General features: G+C 51.6%; 1 protein-coding gene across 7 annotated transcripts in view; it reads left to right on the top strand.

Moving 5' to 3' along the window:
* Positions 1-19,894, top strand: part of ANXA11 (annexin A11) — a 43,621-nt gene that overhangs the window by 14,093 nt on the left and 9,634 nt on the right. For 5 of the 7 annotated variants that reach the window (XM_081073840.1, XM_081073841.1, XM_081073843.1 and 2 more), the window contains exons 2-10: positions 10,112-10,174; positions 12,388-12,500; positions 13,493-13,885; positions 15,206-15,293; positions 15,537-15,631; positions 16,387-16,500; positions 18,286-18,376; positions 18,776-18,855; positions 18,997-19,053. In XM_081073840.1, the coding sequence (XP_080929966.1) occupies positions 10,120-10,174; positions 12,388-12,500; positions 13,493-13,885; positions 15,206-15,293; positions 15,537-15,631; positions 16,387-16,500; positions 18,286-18,376; positions 18,776-18,855; positions 18,997-19,053 (1,086 nt within the window). In that variant the 5' untranslated portion in view covers positions 10,112-10,119. Of the gene's footprint in view, positions 1-2,158; positions 2,235-9,910; positions 9,925-10,111; positions 10,175-12,387; positions 12,501-13,492; positions 13,886-15,205; positions 15,294-15,536; positions 15,632-16,386; positions 16,501-18,285; positions 18,377-18,775; positions 18,856-18,996; positions 19,054-19,894 lie in introns of those variants that run through there. The other 2 variants (XM_081073842.1, XM_081073846.1) reach the window with 2 other exon arrangements.

Raw genomic sequence — 19,894 nt, forward strand, 5'->3', positions numbered from 1 at the left:
AGTACCTACTACATGCTAATAAGCGACATGGTGAATAACTTTATATGTGTATATCAGTGCATTTGATCCTCACAGCCACATAGTAAGATGGATGTATTTTCCCCAATTTTACAGGTAAGGAGAAAGGCCCAAAGAAGTCAAGCAACATGCCCAAGGTCACACAGCCAGCAAGTGGTAGGGCTAGGACTAGAATCATTGTCATTGTACTCTAAACCCTGTGTGTCACCCTGCTTGCCCAGCAGCCCTGTTAGAAGGTGATATCAGAGCTGTGGGCTGTGGGTAGAATCCATACAGCAAAATCGAGAAGTCTCTTGTGACTGTCCTGTGATGTTTGTGGCTCTTGATGGGGAGTGTGGGTTGTGCTGAGATGGGGGAACTGGTTTAGAATGTAGGAGAGACAGTGATTGGGGTGGTAGAAGGTCCTGCAGAGAATCTGGGGTTGGACCTTCTGAGACTCAGTGTCACGATGCTTACTTAGGCTCTGTGACCTGGCATGAGCCACTCAGCTTCCCCATCCCTCACCCGGACGAGGGAGGGGTTCAGAGAAGGTGCTCCCCAAGTTCTCTTCCAACTGAGCCATGGAAAGTTTGCGTTGTACAGACAGTAACTGCTGTGGGGCTTGGAGTGTGGGGCACCTCTGTGGGCCGAGGTGATGCTGGAGAAATGGCACGTGGGTTGGACTTTGCAGGAAGTGGAGGGACTTGAGAGCTAAGTGGAAGCTGCAAGGAGGGCTCTGCCTCTGGCACTTGTGCTTGATTTACATCTGCTGGTCCCTCCTACCTTGTTTCTCAGGCTGGTCCTGGGAGGAGCCCCTTCTGATCAGGTGGTGTGATTGGGAGCAGCTTCTCCCATCGGAAGTGGTGAAACGAAGACACAGACCTGTCTCCCCAATCTGAACTGCACTTAGAAACACAGCCCACAATTTCCTTTTACTTTAGGGGAAGGGGAGTGTTTTCTTCTGTCCTGACTATGCCTTGAACTTAGGACTTGGGTGAGGGGCTTTTTTTTGTTGCTGCTACTGGCTTGTCACAAGAACCTTGGTGTCTACAAGGACTAAGTGTTGGATCTTCCGGAAGCCTGTTTGGTGTGGGCAGGTGGCAAAGGGCAGTCTCCCCATGAACAGGAATGAGCCAGGCATGCCAGGGAGCTGTGCTGTGGAGGGGTCGGGAGAGAGACCTCTTGTGTGAATCTCTGTGCATGTGAAAGTGGTCCTTCTTGCCTCAGTCCCTCCCCTTCTCATTTCCAAAGACCTGGTCTGGACAGGCAGCTGAGAGGAGAGAAAACAGTTTCTGTCAGGGTGGAGGGCTCAGAGTAGAAGTATAGGCAGTATTTACAGAGGGTTGGTGCCAGGACCCCCGCAAAATCCAAGGCTGTTTAATTCCCTTTTATAAAATGGCATAGTGTTTACGTATAGACTATGCAATCTGTCTATATACTTTAAATTATCGCTAGGTTACTTATAATACCTAATACAGTGGACGTAGTTGTTATACTATATTGTTGGTTGAACCCGTGGTTGCGGAACCTGTGGATACGGAGGGCTGGCTGTCCTGACAACAAGGTCTAGGTGCCGACAGGACTGGAACTTTGTGCAGACCGAGGCCCCGCTTCTGCCAGTCCTTCTTCCCAGGCAGGTTATTTTCCAAGAGGCCTTTTCAAAGATCCCTCCCCGCCCTCCCCACAACCTCCCCTCACAGTCAGCTTCTTGTCTCTGCTTCCTGCTTTCCCCATTCCTGGAAGTTGGACCAGACTCTGGGCACCCAGGGATGCGGAGGGGATGGAAAGAAAACATTGCCGATTTCCTTTTGGTGGTTTCTCCTTGGGGAGATCGGAAAATCCGACACAGCCATGTGCAGGACCTGCTAGTACAGGGCTGGGCCTAGTGTGGGAGAAGGAGCTGGCAGACTTCATTCCACACCTCCCATCCTCTGCCCTTCATACTGTCCCGACTCTCCCACCTCTCCTGCTACTCCCCCACCCCTACCCCATCCTCTCCCTGCCCCCACATTTCTCATCCTGACTATTATCAAAAGGCCCAGAGTCCTCTGGGACCCTTTAATCCTGTTTGCTATTTTATATTGGAGAAATTGATATGATGAGAGATTAAGTGATATCAGAATATATTTGATATTAAATGGTTACCATTCACATTTTACAGATGTGGGAAACTGAGGTCCAGAAAGGCTAAGTAACCTGCCGAAGACACACCTAGTGGAGAGCACTGGGATTTGAAGGTAGTCTGGCCTCACAGTTCATGTTCTTCCCACTGCCTTTAATGAAGTACCTGGGATCATGGTGAAACTTGACATCCTGATTCCTAATCCCTTGCTGTTCCAGTTGCTGTTTTTAAAGTTTCAGTCTTTAAAATACACGTTTCTGGGGCCGGTGGGCTCCGTGAGGAAGTAAAGCAGGGGTGAAAGTCATGGGTTTTGGAGCCTGACTGCCTGGATTGGAATTGTGGCTCATTTAACCAGCTGTAACCTCGCACAAATTACATAATCTCTCCACACCTCAGTTTCCTTATCTCTAATATGGGGATCATAATCTTTTTATTTGTCTTTTAGAGTTGTTATAAAGTTAAATTCCATGTAAAACAGTTAACACAGTGCCTAGTCCATAATAAGTATTTAACAAATGTTAATAATTATTATTATTATTGCCTAGTAAGTTTGGGAAATTTGAGTTAAAGTTAAGCAAGCTCCTTTGTTACAGGACTTCTCAGAGTCTTTATTATACTATAATGAATTGGCACTTTTTTGGAAGGGGATGTAGTAGGCAGCATATTCCAAAAGTTTTGGACACTAATCTCTTTATTTATTTAACTGGGTAGCTGGTAAATTCTCAACTTGCAAGATGTCAACCTGGCCGCAGAACACGGTTCAGAAAGCACTGAGCTGTACATCATGCAGCCTGTTACTGCTTGGAAGACTGAGCTGGGGACGGGGGTCCAGGTTAGGTCTGAGCCAGACTTCGAATGACTGTATGTGGCAGAGCTTGGGTTTCCCTCCTCCCTTCCCCATAGGTATGGGGAGCTGAGACTCCTGAGGGTTTCTGGAACCTCCCAGGCATGAGAAATGGTCTTGGCCAACCCCAGTTCAAAGCACAGTTACTGCACTGTCTTCCTTTTGCCCTTGGAGGAGGGGTTTGAAAGTAGGTCACCAACTAACGGCAGGGCTGGCTGGGACCACCAAACAAGCCAACCAGCTTAGGGAGAAATGGTCACAGGTTCTGCAACATGGCCCTGTTACGGGAAGGAAGGCAGCTCTGTTCTCAACAGGCCAAGTTCTAGCACAGACCCTCACCCTAATGTGTCTGTGACTTCAGTAAGCTGTGTTCTGGCGTATTTTAGCTGCAAACAGAGTCGATTAGAACCTAGATAATCCTTAAGGTCCCTTCCAGTGTGGGAGTCTATAAATATAGGATTAGAGTGAAAACCTAAAGAAGTGTCCCCCTCAGGAGTCCTAAAGTTCAAGAGGAGACCAGAGTCTTGCAAGGTGAAGTCCCCATGTCACACCCATGGGATAGCGAGATGTGTGGAGACGAGGGCCTGGCTCCAGGTCACTGAGTGGGATACTTTTCCGTGCGAGATTCTCGGAACTGGACTACCTTAAATACACATTTCTGTCTTGCTTTGGACCCCATTCATGCAGTGCTCTGGGTTGTTGCCTCTCACTGTCCAGCACAGTGACCTGGGGAGGAGTGCCCAGCACTCCCTGGGCGGTGTGTGTAGAGGCCAGGAGCTGCTCAGACAGGCTGAGGGCTGGCTAACTCATCTCCCCAACAGCGTCAGGGGGTTCACCAGGCAGGAATGTGGATGACCAAGTATACTGACCTGACAAAACCTAGCTTTGTGAAATACTCAGTGGTGACCTTTGGGTCGGGGGCTGAGGGGGGGAAGGACTTTTGCTTTTTACTTTGTGCCTTTCTGTTCTGTTTGAATTTCCCTACAGTGTGCTTGTGTTCCTTTTATGTTTTTTAATTTTGAAATGTAATTTATTTTTAGAGCAGTTTTAGGTTCACAGCAAAATTGAGTGGAAAGTGCAGGTTTTCCCCTTCCCCCACACATGTGCAGCCTCCCATCCCTCCTTTTTCTTCCATGTCCCTGGAAGTCAGGCAGGACATGAGAAGATGTGCGTGGTGTATATAGCCCAGCCTATATCTCCATCTTCCGTTGTGGGCTGGGGGAGTGAGGTTCTTCTTGTTCTGTGTGATTTTTTTGCCTCTTCCAACATAGCATTTCTATCTTCCTGTGTTTGGGGACTCCATCTAGGGCCCTTGTGGAGCCCTTGAAATTTAATGGTGTATTTGTGTACGTACACGGAGGTGTGACAACTAAGTTGGCGAACTTGTTGCAATGACGTTGCTAACCTTTTTTGATATCAGAGGGATTATTCATTATGAGTTTGTACCAGCTGGACAAACAGTTAACCAAGTTTACTATTAGGAAGTGCTAAAAAGGCTACATGAAAAAGTTAAGACGACCAGAACTTTTTGCCAACAATTCACGGCTCTTGCATCGCGACAATGCACCAGCTCACACGGCACTGTCTGTGAGGGAGTTTTTAGCCAGTAAACAAATAACTATTGGAACACCCTCCCTACCCACCTGATCTGGCCCCCAGTGGCTTCTTTCTTTATTCAAAGATAAAAGAAATAATTGAAAGGAAGACATTTTGATGACACTCAGGACATCATGGGTAATATGACGACAGCTCTGATGGCCATTCCAGAAAAAGAGTTCCAAAATTCCTTTTTTTTGGTGGGGGAATAGGGGAACAGGACTTTATTGGGGAACAGTGTGCACTTCTAGGATTTTTTCCAAGTCAAATTGTCCTTTCAATCGTAGTTGAAGAGGGTGCAGCTCAGCTCCAGGTCCAGTTGCCGTTGTTAGTTGCTTGGGTGCTGCCCACCATCCCTTGTGGGATTTGAGGAGTCAAATCAGCAACCTTGTGGTTGAGAGCCCACTGGTTCATGTGGGAATCGAACCGGCAGCCTTCGGCATTAGGAGCACAGAGCTCCAACCGCCTGAGCCACTGGGCCAGCCCCCAAAACTGCTTTGAAGGGTGGACTAGGTGTTGGCGTAGGTGCACAGCTTCCCAAGGGGAGGACTTCGAAGGTGACCATAGTGACATTCAGCAATGAGATATGTAGCACTTTTTCTAGGATGAGTTCGCGAACTTAATTGTCAGACCATATACACAGCTTTAGGGAACAGGCCCTATTACGGTCCCTGCAAAGCCCCCTATGTACCTGCTGTATATTTTCAACTTTCCCCTAGAGCCCTGCGGCTCGGTTCTGATCGGATCCTGGGACGCCCGGGTTCTGGAGCCTGTCCACAGAGCCTACTGCTGGGGATAAAGGCTAGAGAGTGTAAGCTGGAAAGTGTCCAAATACCTCAAAGACAGAGTGTTTCCTAGAGTGTGGAGCGCAGAATCTCTGGGGTGGGGTTGGAAATGGTGCCTATTTAAATTTCAGATTCCCGGGCCCATCCAGGTTGAAGGGCCCAGGATGACAGGCCCAGGCATTTGCATTTTTAGCGAGCTCTCAGGTGATTCTCACGCATGATGATGCAGTTACCCAAAGTCTGGTCCATAGTCAAACAGCATTGGGAGCATGTTGGAAATGCAGATTTTGGGGGCCCATCCCAAACCTGATTCAGACCGTGTGGGCGAGGGACCCAGCAGCCTGGCTTTTAACAGCCCAGCAGATGGTTGTTTTGCAGACTGACGTGGAAAAGCACCAATGGAGCCAGAGGGGGCCACAGCTAGATGTAATTAGGTGCACAGCTGCAGGTAGATGGGCCCAACGAGGAGGGAAGGGGGGGTGTTGGTGCTGCAGTGGCCCCAAAGGAGGCAGGACCAGAGACTGGAAGTTCCCCGGATCCCGCTTTCTAAGAATTGGAGCAAACCTGAAAGAGGCCAGCTGGCTGCCCTGTGTCACCATGTCAGAGCACCTGACCAGAGCAGGCATAGAATGGGGATGTGCCCTGGCCTGTCAGAATCGCATCAGCAATGTGAAGCGTCCCCACCCAGACACTGGTTTACTTTGTGCAAGGACAGAAGTAGGAAGACGGCATTGGAGAGCACGGGAGGTGGGATACTCGGGGCTGCTGGAGAGAAGGCACACTGCTGGGTTGTAATGCACTGTGTTCCCTTCTCTTGTGGACAGTGAGGTTGGATAGGCATTGGGAGGGGTCGGTGGGGGGTCTCTGGAAGCCCTGCCTGAGCTCCCCTCTGAGCCAGGATATGGCAGCCCCAGGGGTCCCAGGAATGACTTCACCAAGAACAACAGGCCCTGATGGTGGCTTCTTTTGAGAAGTGGAGGCCAGTTACCCAAAGACTGGATGATGAGTAGACCTCTTAATTTTCAAAAAAGGGGAGGATGTGGACGTCGTGAGTCAGCTGCATGAGGATTCCCGCCGCCTCCTAGGACGAGTGATAGCTGGGTAGTCCCTGGGAGCCAGGGTGGGTTGCCCCAAGCTCTCTGGCTGGTTTGCTTTTCTCCTGGGGGTTATTAGAAGTTAAACTGGAGGGCTCTGTGCATGGAGATGGGTTAGAACCCTCATTTGATGGAGGCCCTCTTTTTCCTATTGTGAACGCCATGGGGAAATGTGTGCTGGGTTGTGGTGGAGTTAGGTGGCCAGATAGGTGGTTGAGTACGGTACCCTCTGTCGTCAAGCCAGGGAGTGGTCAGCAGTGACAGTTCAGGAGTGTCCATCCCTGGCCCTTTCTCTATGGGTGGATATGAAACAGCTAAGTGAGAGCCCTCTGAGATGTTTGCTGTCTGTCAGAATCCCAGATGACAGTAGGTTATAACCCCGGGCAGAAGGCAAGGGAGGAATTTAACCACAGGTTTCCATTTTCCAGAACCTAAGTGTTAGCAGCCCTGGGAGGTGGGGAGGAGGGAAGGGGTGGTCGGTGCTACCCTGACCTCTCCAAAACACACCTGGGGCTTCTGGTTCTAAAGAGACTCACAGAAGGAGAAGGGAGTGGTCACAGACTCAACTATTTCAGGCAGAAAGAAATGGTGGGGAAAGTGACTGTTGTTTCAGGAGAAGAAATTTGGAGCTTTCTTGGGGAAAGGGGGAAGACCCAGGGATAAAGGACTGCTTCTCGGACCTGGGATTACACCCGGTTTATGGGGCACTCCAGGGCAGAGCTTATTGCCAGGGGACAGATTCTGACTCTTGCCAGGAACTCTGAAACCCTGATGGGAGTGAGTGCCCTCACCCTAGGAGCAGGCTGAGGCTGGCCAGGGGAACACCCAGGTGGGGAATACCAGTTGCCGAGTCTCATGATATATTTATATAATAATGCTAACCCCAGGCCCAGAGCGGGGCTGCCTCAGACTGAATAGACCCTGTGTGAGTTATTTAAATCTGGGAAGAACAGCCACAGCCTCCAGTGAGCTCAGAAATCCCCACCTGAATCGGGCCTTTTTTAAAGTTGTTTTTTTAAATGGTCAATACATACATGTGGCAAAAAAAAAAAAAAAAGCAAATATATAAACAGTAAGTTCATTTCTTCCCCAGTTTTTTTCTCTAAAGGCAACCAGTGTTACCCAGTTTCTTGTTTATTGTTCCAGGGATGGTCTCTCTGCATATATATATATATATATATATACACACACATCACTAAGTTTGTATGTTTGAGTTTTCTTTTTTAAAAGAAATAGCTTGGTATGATACCTTGATTTGATTAATAATGGTGACCATTTCATGTCCCCCTATAGAGAGCTGGCTAATTCTAAAAATAGCTTTACTCGAGTGTGCGTTGTATGGCTCTGTTGTGATTTATTTCACCAGCCACTTTCAGTGGACCTTCAGGAGTTTGTTTTTGTAACAATACTGCAGTCAAATCCATGTGTACATGTCATCTCACACGTGTATCTGTGAAATAGATTTCCCGAAGTCGAGTTTTTGGGTCAAAGAGTATGTCATTTTTACTTTTGACATCTCTATATTTTTAATTGGCAATTCTCAGCATATTAATGAGTGTGAACATCTTTAATCTTTAGTTCTTTTTCTATAATTGCCTGTTCACATTATTTGAGTTTCTCTAGTCATTATTGGTCCCTTTCTTAGTGTAAAATATTTTCCTTAAACTTGTCATTTCTCTCGTCTTGATGGTTTTTTATTTATTTCTTATCATGCAGAAGTTTAATTTTATATCTGGGGTTCAGGACCACTTCTTACATTTAAATCTTTGGTCTGGGTGAAATTTATTTTGGGGTTTGGAACAGGGTAGCATCCAGCTTTTGTTTTGTTTTGGGTGTTTTCCCCATCTGGCTGTGGCTGGGGCCTTTTGACCTCATTGCTCTGGGAAGAGATGAGAAGTGGAAGGGGCATCTTTGGTGCCCAAAGCTTCTGTATAGTGGTGATCTCCAGAAAGAAAGGTGGCAGGAACACAACTGCAACTCACCTTGTTCTCTCACAGGGGACTTCCTCTTTTCCCCATCAGAAGGTTCCTGAGCCATCCCTCATTCAGATCCCAAGGGTATGGGGTTCTGGCCGAAGGGTCAGGCCCAGGGCAGGGCCTGGCGGGCTTTGTGCTGACCTTCCACCAGCCACAGAAGAGTCAGCCTGAGGTCAGCACCACTGGAGTCTCAACCATTACACCGCAGTGTGCAAGGGAAAGGGTCTTTGGCCTACCCTCAGGTAACCAGTTCTAGCTCTCTCCAAGGTCACTTGGCCATCATCTGGCCTCCCATGGCCTTGCCTACAGTCACCTCTGGGCCCACTAACCAAAACAAATGACCTCACCCATTGGGCTGAGAACCAGGCCCACTCTGTGGGAACTGGTGGCACTTTAAGAAAGTCCTTCCGCTTTCTTGGAAACAGCATGCCCAGTTCACCAGCATAGCCAAGAAGGGCAATGAGAATTTTGTAGATGGAGAGCAGCCTCTTGAGCAGTGTTTCTCAAAGTGGAGCCCCAGGACCAGCAGCATCTCCTGGGAACTTGTTAAATATGCAAATTCTGGTTCTACTGACTCAAACTCTGCCCCGGTGGAGCGCCCACCATTGTATTCAACAAGCCCTCCTAGGGGTTCTGGTGTACTGCAGCTTGAGAACCAGTGGTCTGTGCTGGCTTGGGGTCCAGGGCGACCAAGGTGGGCTTACCTCGGGCCAGCAGATGTGATTGTTAAGGGCGCCTGCGGGTTTCCTCACACACCCTCACCTGTCATTGGTTGCCTCTGCAAACTGCGGCATTCATTGATTAGCAAGAGTAGGCAGGTTTCATGGCAGTCTCTGGGAGGCTGGTGTCACCACCAATCTGTGTACCTCCTGGGTAGTTTGTCATGGGACACGGCAGAGAGATCTGTACACAAAGGGACTTGGTGAGAGCAAGTATCCCACTCAGCACCAGCAGGTAGGAACCCCGGGTTCCAGGCCTTTCTCCTTCCTTTACTACTGACATGCAAGTCACGTACCCTTTCTGAGCTCCACCTGCCTCTTAGAAACAGGATGGTGCTACCTCACTTGCCTGATTCCAGATCCTGGATCAGATGAGCTTTCCTGAGGTCCCTTCTTATTTCGGAGAACAGTGATTCCATTTCAGGATCCCTCGCTGGATGAACCAGACGTTGGGGAATGAAAAGTGTAGCCTGGTTAGAGAATGAAAAGTGTACCCTGGAGCTGATCCAGTCTGGGGGCCTCTGAGAATTTGGGGTCTGCAGGTTGGGCACAGGGAGACGGGGGCTCTGGTCCCCTGTTGGATGGATGGTGGTAAGGACACTGGAAGACAAAGGCAAACAGATCTGGGTCCCTGAGAATGAAGCAGTGCGCTCTCTCCTGAAGCAAGAGAACATCTCTACACAGAAGCAGCCCTCCTTGTCAGGAGAGGTGGGAGGGAAGCTTGGGTGGGAGGGGTTTTCACGGTAACCCACTGCTTATGGATGGTGAATCCTGTCGTGTTGGGTGTGCATGTGAGTCTGGCCCTGAAGACAGTGCTATTTCTAGCTAGAGGCCCTGGCAGGTAGAGGGTAAACGGGTTGCCACAATCTAGCCTGAAGCAGCTTGTCCTACAGGGGCCTGGCTTGCGGGTGTTGCTGTTTACCCAAGAAGTTTCTGGAAAGGCTGGCAGAGCCTGAGTGGCATTCCTCTTCCTTACAGATCTGACCATGAGCTACCCAGGCTACCCCCCACCCGCAGGCGGCTACCCACCAGCTGCACCAGGTAAGAGGGTCTGAGGGGTGGGGGAGGCGATGCCCTCTGCTCTGTGTCCAGGAGTGGAGGGGAGGAGTAAGAGTGCTTTCCAGTCATTTCCCCGTTCCCAGTTCCCATAATCCTCAACCGTGCAGCGGCGGGGCGGAGTGGGCTGGAGGAGAGCAGGGACCGTAAGGCCTGGAGAGGCCTGGGTTTGCAGCTGCCCCTGGAAGCCCAGGACTGGGTCTCTGACTTATTAGCTATAGCAGTGGGCAAGTGCCTTCTCTCTGGCTCAGTTTTCTTTGCAAATGGCTTCAAGGATCGTTTCCTCACTGGCCTGTCCTGAATATTAAGACAGCCAGGTAAAGCCTCTCGTACCGTGTCCTTGAAGCACTGTTACGTGACGTGTCACTTCTCCTACCCTGTGCTCAGGATGCATGGTTTGCAACAGCAGGGTTCCCCTGCTGAGAGAGGAAGTGGAGGCAGTCACTAAGCGTCAAATGTTCCTGCTGCCGTGACTACCGTGCTTCCCCAAAAATAAGCCCTCCCCGGACCATCAGCTCTAATGCGTCTTTTAGAGCAAAAATTAATATAAGACCCAGTCTTACATAATATAATATAATATAATATAATATAATATAATATAATATAATATAACATAACATAACATAACATAACATAACATAACATAACATAACATAACATAATATATACTGGGTATAATATAATACCAGGTCTTATATTAATTTTTGCTCCAAAAGACGCATGAGAGCTGATTGTCCACTTAGGTCTTATTTCCTGGGAAACGGTACCAGAAACTATGGGCCGATACCACGAGGCTGCCCCAGCTAGTGTGGTGGTCAGAACCTGGCCGGGCCACAGTGCTGCTCTTCACACTTAGAAGTCATCTTCTCTGGCCTTGGCTCTTCCTGGGTTCCTGAATTGAGATTTGGTCTCCAGGGTAGGAAAGGAAACATGAGGGCTTCTGGGACAAGGGGGAAAGAAGAGACAGTTCCAGGCTGGGCATCCTGAGGTTGCCAGAGCTACTCTGCCCATTGCCCCACAAGACCCCCTGGGCACATTCATTTCCCTAGAGCTGAGGTCCTTGGGTCTGGGCACAGAGTGCCCTGCGGGCCATTTGGACCCACCTTCCCATTCAACAGCTGAAGGACAGGCCTGGAGGTCGGAGGCAGCTCAGCCAGTGTCTCATGGCTTATCGGGTTGAGCTGGGCCATTTTGTGCTGAACAAGCCCTAGCCCAGATCTGCCAGCACTTGCCTCAGTCCCCTCTCTAGTAGGAATCCTACCATCCGTATCCTACCGTTGCCACCTCTGTCAGCACCTGAGCAGCAAGAGAGGGAGCAGGCAGGTGATTCCAGGAAGACTGTCCTGAGTGCCTTGGATCCCCGGAGCTGAGAAGCCAAACTTGTGGCTTCCAGGGCCTTTTTGCTGCTTACAACAGAAATGTACCTGACAGGCCAGCGGCCCGAATGATGACCGATGACATTAGCTGTCATGTTGCTTGTCACAGTGACAGCTGTAACGAGCTGATCGGCCACCCAGCTAAGCCCTGCGTATGCATTTCCTCTCTTAGTCCTTAGCACGGCAATTTGAGGCAAACACTAATTATTATCTCCTCTGCTGAGAGGACACTGAACTAGCATGGTGAGTGCCTTGCCCCAGGGCTCATACCCTGGTTCTGCTGGTATCAGAGCTGGGGCTTTTCACGGCTGTCCCCCTCCTGCCCCCCTTACAAGGACGATGTCTGTTTTCTGTGACCCAGCCCATCTCCCTCTATCCTCCCATGCTGCTTCTCCCTGCCTTACACACCTGTGATAGCAAACAGACTCCCCCCCTCCACCCCATGCTTTTTCCATCTCCCTGGATCCTCGGTGCTCCCTGAGCTCACCGCTGTTATGGGCTCAGCACAGGGCTTTGAAATGACCTGTCCCTCTGTTGCACTCCCGCCCCACAGTGGTGAGCCCCCGAGGACAGGCCTGCCCTTGGCCCTCTTGCCGTCTTCGTAGCCCACAAAGGGAGTGTTTGCTGAAGGGTCCCTCTTCTCTGTCTCTGGCAACAGGATTGGATTAGATTTTCTTGCCTGGGTGTTTTCTCCGTGGTCTGCAGCGCTGTCCCTGAGCCCTGCTTGGCCTCCCCTCCTGACCACCTGGGAGCTTGCTGTCTCTGTCTTTTCCTGTTGGGGGGGCCAACTGTGAAAGCTAACGGGCTTGGTGTTGCTTTCAGGTGGTGGTCCCTGGGGAGGTGCTGGCTACCCCCCGCCCAGCATGCCCCCCATTGGGCTGGATAACGTGGCCAACTACGCAGGGCAGTTCAGCCAGGACTACCTCTCAGGAATGGTGAGTCCAGCCCCCCGCGGGCTGCCCCTGGGCTGCCCCTGGGCCCACCCCCTTGGCCAGAGGGATAAAGGCTGCTGGTGTCAGAGGTGTCCGTGTGTGTGTTACCTGTGAGTGCTGAGTGTGTTGAGGGGCATCTTAGGATACACGGGTTTTCTTCAGGGCTCCCACCTCCTGTCTCTCTGCATTTTGATTTGCCCAGGTGTGAAATCAGGGAAGGGGAATGCATTGGGCCGCACGGTCTGTCAGGTCCCTTTTGGCTCTGGGGAATTGGGTAGGGGTGGTGCCTACACAGAATGTGTTGAGCACCTTCTGTAGGAGCTCAGCGTGTGGTCAGCAGGGAGGTAAGAGTGGGTACGTGCGTGCGCATGTACCGTGGATACGTGTCCACATGCGTGTCTGTATTTGTGTGTGTGTCCATATGGACAGCTATTCTGGTTGGGCCTGGGAGTGGGTGACGTACCATGGGCAGACAATGCTACTTATGTTGATTTGTTTTTGAAATAGTATTTGTTTGTAACCTGGAAACAAATGTATGCTCAATGTAAACAGTACAGCCAACAGGCCATCTAATTTGTTCCACGCCCATTCTGGGCACTGGGATATGTGAGTAAAACAAATCACAGTCTCATCCCTTGAGTACTTATCTCCATTGGGAAGAGACAGCGGTCCCCATAAGTAAACCATGTGGAGTTAGAGCAAGTGTGTGGGCTCTGGGCACAGGAGCAGGTCGGGCTCAGCAGCACAGGTGGAGGGCATGTGGGCTAGTGTCAAGGTGCTCAGACGCTGCCCGAGCTCTGCCTGCAGGTCCTGGGAGCCCGCTGCAGGGCTCAGGGAGGGAATGAAGAAGGAAAAGGCTCCCTCTTCTCTTCCTCTGGCAGCAGGATTAGGTTAGACTTTCTCGCCTGGGTGTTTTCCGTGTCGTCTGCAGTGCTGTCCTGGGGGCCCTTCTTGGTGTCCTCGTTAGTCTTAGGCTCTGCTTTCTGGACTTTCAGACGGCCAACATGTCCGGGACATTCGGAGGAGCCAACGTGCCAAACCTGTACCCTGGGGCCCCCGGGGGCGGTTACCCTCCAATACCCCCTGGGGGTTTTGGGCAGCCGCCTTCCACCCAGCAGCCCGTTCCTCCCTATGGAATGTACCCATCCCCTGGCGGAAACCCACCCTCTGGGATGCCTTCATACCCACCATACCCAGGGGCCCCTGTGCCAGGCCAGCCCATGCCACCTCCTGGACAGCAGACCCCAGGGGCCTACCCTGGGCAGCCACCAATGACTTACCCTGGGCAGCCCTCAATGCCCCCTCCTGGGCAGCAGCAACAGCCGGTGCCAAGTTACCCAGGATATCAAGGGTCCGGGACCGTCACCCCTGCTGTGCCCCCATCCCAGGTGAGTGCCAGCCCTGCAGTCCCCTCAGTCCTGGCCCTTCCCCAAAGGTCCAAGACACATGAGCCAGTGTCCTCTGCTAGCAAGGTCAGGGAAGGTGTGGAGGGACAGGGCAGGGCTCCGTCCTCCAGCCATAACTTTTGCTTTAACAGTGTCGCTTTCTCACGGGCTCCCAGCCCCGGTGTTTATCCCTGAAGACCTAGGGAGCTGCCTGTCTCTCCCCGTTTGGTTAGATGTTCTCTGTGCGAGTTGGGTCTGAGTGTCCTGAGGTGTTCTTCATTCCTCTGTCGTTTACCTCCTGGGCTCTGTGTTCTGTGAGAGCTGCGCAGGCCACTGGGCCCAGGCTTCCTGTCCAATGGCTCTCAGTCTTCAACCCCTGGATGCTCCCTCCCAGGCTGGCTTCAGAGGATTTGTAAAACCTCCTTTGGGTAGAGAAGATTGTTTGCAGTTCCCTCAGTGCTGCTCTTGGCTCGTTTTGGAGAGCAGTTCATGTTTGCAGAACCTAGAATGCATTGCCATGGTTACATAGCCAAGCCAGCCAAGCACAGGGCTAGTGGTATGTGCTTGATGACTATTCTTAGACAGAGGGTCCCCTCTGCTCCCGTCCCCCATGCCTGCCCTGCTCTCCATCCTCCCTCCCTGCCTCCTACCTCATCTTTGAGCTTATCTCTTTAACTCTGTTAAAATCAGTTTGTATTAGCTCTAGAAGATAATCCACCAGGAGACTGTTTAATCAGTAAAATTCAAGTTTGCCAAGGACCACAGCTGTCAGTGTTAGGAAGAAGTAAGGCTGGCAAACAGGTTGCAGAGTCTAAGAAGCAGTGCCAGGAAACCGGGGCTGGTCTCGGAGGTAGTCTAGCTGCATGTACCATCGTGAAAGTGGGACACCTATATCCCCCAGAGGGAGCACCGTTTTCTGATTTGCACCGCGGTGCCCTGTGGGCTAGCCAGCCACTGTTAGGGGCACCTCACGTGTGCTGTGGTGGTGAGGCATTGAGGAGAAGCCTGTGGCCCCGGCACCTTAAGCAGGGACCCTGGCCAGCCCTGGAGGACCTGGGTGTAGGGCAGATTTTCAGCATCAGGGCTCAGCTGTAGGTGGGCTCCTAGCCGTGGGAGCCAGGCAGAAGCTTCAGTGCTAGGACACAAGGACAGATAAGAGTCACGTTAGATCCCCTCAATGTAGAGTCCTCTGTGCTGATGATCGAGAATTCCTTCAGGTACCCCAGCTTTTGGAGCAGAGGTCATTCCCAGAACCTGGGGTGGAAGGAACAGTCTCACATCTGGGAGGTGCCACCTCTCACCTAAATCTGTTTGTCCAAGCAGTTTGGAACACGAGGCACCATCACAGATGCTCCTGGCTTTGACCCCTTGCGAGATGCTGAGGTCCTGCGGAAGGCCATGAAAGGCTTTGGTGAGAGCTCCTGGCGGCTCAAGTGCTAACCACCCCACCCCGGTACCCAGGGTGGTTACGCAGCAGCTCTGGGCTGGGCTCGCTGGGTGGAGGCAACCTGACCAGTGGCGGGGGACAAGAAGGTGGATGTGGGGTCCAGTTGGGCGCCCAGGAGAATGGGAGGACCCACACCCGGGGAGTCTCCAGCTGCAGAACATGCCCACAACCCCCAGCCCTGCCCACTCCCACCTCTTCTTCCTCTAGGGACTGACGAGCAGGCCATCATCGACTGCCTAGGAAGTCGTTCCAACAAGCAGCGGCAGCAGATTCTTCTGTCCTTCAAGACAGCTTACGGGAAGGTGAGTGAGAGTGAGTGAGTGAGTGTGTGTGTGTGTGTGTGTGTGTGTGTAACACACGCGTAGGGAGGGTGCACAGGGAGGCCCGGTCCTTCCTGAATAGAAGCACATCCTCCAACACAGCCCTACTCACCCCTGCTCTCCCTTGGGGCCAAGTGGGCCTACATGTCCTGGATTAGACGGTGCTGCCCATTTAGCCAGCGGCCATGACACCTTCTAGGGGTGTTGGATGCTCTGAGGGAGAAATCTCAGAGTCCTTAGGGTAGTGAGGTTTGCTGAGGAGCCCGGAGATCTGGGTTCCCGCCCTGACTCTGCCACCACTCACCGGGACCCTGGGCAAGTCATTTCCCCTCCACACCCGCCCCCTGGTAACCTTGGCTGCTGTCCCTGCCCTCTTAACAGCCACGCTGGGAGGTTCAGCTGGTAGAAAGGCTTTGAAGGAAAAGGCTTTGAGTACTGAACCAATGCAAGGGGGACATATTTCGAGCTTTTGGGATTTTGAATCTTAGAAAGGTAAAAACTGGGTAAATATTGAGTAGGCTAGCTTCTAACCCAGTGCTTCTCCAACATTAATATGCAATGGACCCCCTGGGAGTGGGTTCCAATGCAGACTCGGATTCTGCAGGTCTGGGCTGGGGCCTGAGATTTGGCTTTTCTGCTGACGCTCCCAGTCCTCAGATCTGGGGTATTGTCCCTGTTAGTCACCTTTTAGGGAGTCTCAACATAGGGTTTTTTTGTTTCTTTGAATATCCAATCAGGATTTGATCAAAGATCTGAAATCTGAACTATCAGGAAACTTTGAGAAGACAATCTTGGCTATGATGAAGACTCCAATCCTCTTCGATGTTTATGAGATAAAGGAAGCCATCAAGGTTTGTTTGTGTGTGTGCGTGTGTGCTTACACGTGTGGACATACAGCCCAGGGGAAGGCCAGGACCGCGTGGTGTGTCTTAGCTCACTGACTAGCTACTGTTGCCACTGCGGCCCTAGGACCCCCTCAGGCTGGAGTCCAAGTACCATATATAGAAAGGGGGACTTTCGGTGACGTTTGCAAGAGGCAGATGAGGTGTTATTCATTGTCAGGCAACATCTAAGTCTCTCCCCGTCTCAAAAACAGTGGGAGCTGGGGTTGTAGAGGAAGCTAGTGGTGCAGTGACAAGGAGGGGTGAGAGGCGTGGGTGGAGTCATCCTCATTCATTAGGACTCTGTGCAGCTAACAGAACACCCTAGGGGACTTTAAGCAGAACAAAGTGGAAAATCGGTTATGAGGATAGAAACAAGCAGCCTGTCCCTTTACCCATCGGCCACAGAAGAGACCAGCTGCCCCTGAGTCCGGATGCCAAATAGGGGGCAGGTTTGGATGGGCTTAGTCTGGTTCTCTATCTCCCCCCACCCACTCCCCCAGTGATGACCAAGCGAAGGGTCCTCCACATTCCATATGCTCCTGTGGCTCCCAGGACCCACAGCAGCTATCCTATGGAATCCTGTGTATCATGAAGATGCTTCAGAAGGAACCTAACATTCCTCAGAGGCCTGATGGACACGACAACTTTCCCTGGCCCCAGGAGGAGAGGCAGGGCATTCAGTGAGGGAGGGAGAGAGGCCTCCATTGAAACCTGCTACGAGCTTTCTCCTACAGAGGGGGTCAGGAGGCAGTTGGGGAGGGTACCTGGGGGTGGCTCCCAGACCTCGGTCCAGTCCCCACCGCCAGCCATTCATGGGGTGATGCAGTTGTGGGGTGCTGGGAACAACACAGGTTTGAGGTCAGCTATCAGACTAGCTGTGTGGCCTCGAGCATCTGTAAAATGGGAATGGGGTTGCTCTTGTGTGATGTGTGGTGAGCACTGAGCCAGGAGGCTGACGGAAGCACTTTGTCAACTCGAATAAGTCACTAACAGTAATCGTAAAATAGCTAACTCTGTGTTGTGCTTCCTGTGTGACAAGCACTGTTCTAAGTGCCTAAGTGTTTTACTTACGTAACTCGTTCAATCCTTGCAACTTCCCTATGAAGTAGGTTTCAGTATCACTTCCACTTTATTATGGACAAGGAATCTGAGGCACAGAGAGGTTAAGTAACATGCCAGAGACACACAGCTAGCCAGAAGCAGAGCCGAGCTTCAACCGACATAGAAACTGGGCTAGCGACCTTGTCCCCCTCCTCCTCCTGTCCCTGATGTGGTCATCCGTCACTCTCATTGCTGCCCTTTCTGAGATGTCTCCAGAAGCTCCACGTTCCACTCTAAGACTCGTTTTTCCACGTGTCCACTCTTGCTTTAAACCCAGTTTTTCAGTTGTTTCTCATCTCATTCTTGGAATAAAACAGTGCTGGGTTCACATCTCAGCCCACAGTTTACTGTGTGGCCTTGGACAAGTCTCTGTACCTCTCTGGTTTTCAGTTCCCTGGTGGGTAGAATGGGGATGAACCTTCCCGTGATCTCTACTCACCATCATGTCACTGTCATCTGGCACTTGCCTGGGACTGTGGAGGGAGATTGGCTGCTCTCAGCAGCAGCAGCACCAGGGGCGTGTCTCTGTTGGTGGCTTCTGTTGTTGGGCATTGTACCCTGGGGGGTAGGGCAGTGGCATGGCACCTGTTCTCTTTCCTGGGTGCCAGTGAGGGAGCTGTAACGAGCCTGTGGTTTCTTGTGTTCCCACAGGGGGCTGGCACCGATGAAGCCTGCCTGATTGAGATCCTTGCCTCCCGCAGCAACGAACATATCCGGGAACTGAGCAGAGCCTACAAAACAGGTTAGGCGGGCCCTCGACCCTCTGCAGATCCCTGTGTGTTCGGGGCTTGGCCACACCCTCTCCCAGGGCCTTTGTTCCTTCCTGGCATTCTTACCACCTCATCTTCTGCCCCAACTAGCACATGGGGCTTTGATCCAAGACCCAACCCTGCCTCTGTTTGCAAATAGGTCAGGACTAAGGTAAGGGAGGGCTAGGAGAACATCTTGGGTGTGGTTTGGGTCAAGTCTGACCAGAAGCCAGATCAACCGGAAGGTCACAGCCCCTCCTGAATCTCCAGTTATGTGGCCCTGGAGAGCCCTGTGGGCCATCTTTCTCCTCGGGCCCAAGATCCCAGGCCCTTCTCTTGCCAGTGCCCTCTGTCTGTGGGGCTACAAGGTGGGCCTTCACTGTGTCCCTCAGAATTCAAAAAGACCCTGGAGGAGGCCATTCGAAGCGACACATCAGGGCACTTTCAGCGGCTCCTCATCTCTCTTTCTCAGGTACCTTTCCCACAACCGCTCAGAGCTCAGGGCTGGAGGGGTGGGGGATGGGTGGGGATCTGAGCCAGGAGGAAAAGGAGCAGGGAGGGGATGGTACAGCTCCACAGAGTGACCCTGACTACACAGCCTGCTTCCTTTCAGGGAAACAGGGATGAAAGCTCAAATGTGGACATGTCGCTCGTCCAGAGAGATGTCCAGGTGAGTGAGATGGCCAAACCAGGCACCCCACCGAGGCTTCCTAAGCTGGGGTGGGGATGCAGGGGGCCCTTTTCTTGCTCCCCAAGGGAAGAGCTGTGGGATGGAAACAGAACCAGTAAGGAAATAAGGAGTGGGTTCTAGATGCTGTGACTTTCAGACAGTCCCTGCTGCATATCAACTGTGTGGCCCTGAGCAGCTCACCCAGCCTCTCTGGGCTTCGGTTTCCCCACCTGGAAGAGGGACCACAGGAGATAAGAAATATCACAGCAGTTGGTAGGTCACAGTTATGGATGTGGGACAGCATGTGACTTGATACTTACCTTGTTTGGTTGCATATACCATTATGTTTGCAGACGGACAGAATTAACACTTGCCTGTGAAATTTTTGACGGTTTGAGCCTGGAAACCAGCCATCCCGTTAGTTGTGCAGCCTTAGAATTCTGCCCTTGTCCTCAGCCTGGTGTGAACCTCTGACAAAAGGGGAAAAGTCACCATTTCTTCTCTTTGTCCAGGCATCTGAGTACCCGTCTAGAGGAGTGTGGGTTTCCCGCTAATGAATTCAGACCACAGCAGTTCTGGCTGGAGAGATCCATGGCTTCCTGGTGGGGTAGAGCTGGCCGTACCTCTCTCCCTCTTCACGGCTCCTGCCACCACCTGCAGGGCATTGCCCAGGAATTGCCCGTGGTCTCCTTACCTCACCTGTCTGCCAGGTTGAAGAGTACCTCTGTGGACTGCTCTCATGTTAGGACTAGAAGAGAGCCACTTTTATGGTCTGGTCCATTTGCTTTCCAGATGGGGAAACTGAGGCTCAGAAAGGCTGAGCACTGTACCCAGAGATACG

This window comes from Rhinolophus hipposideros (genome assembly GCF_964194185.1).
Source record: "Rhinolophus hipposideros genome assembly, chromosome: 15".
Classification (NCBI taxonomy): domain Eukaryota; kingdom Metazoa; phylum Chordata; class Mammalia; order Chiroptera; family Rhinolophidae; genus Rhinolophus; species Rhinolophus hipposideros.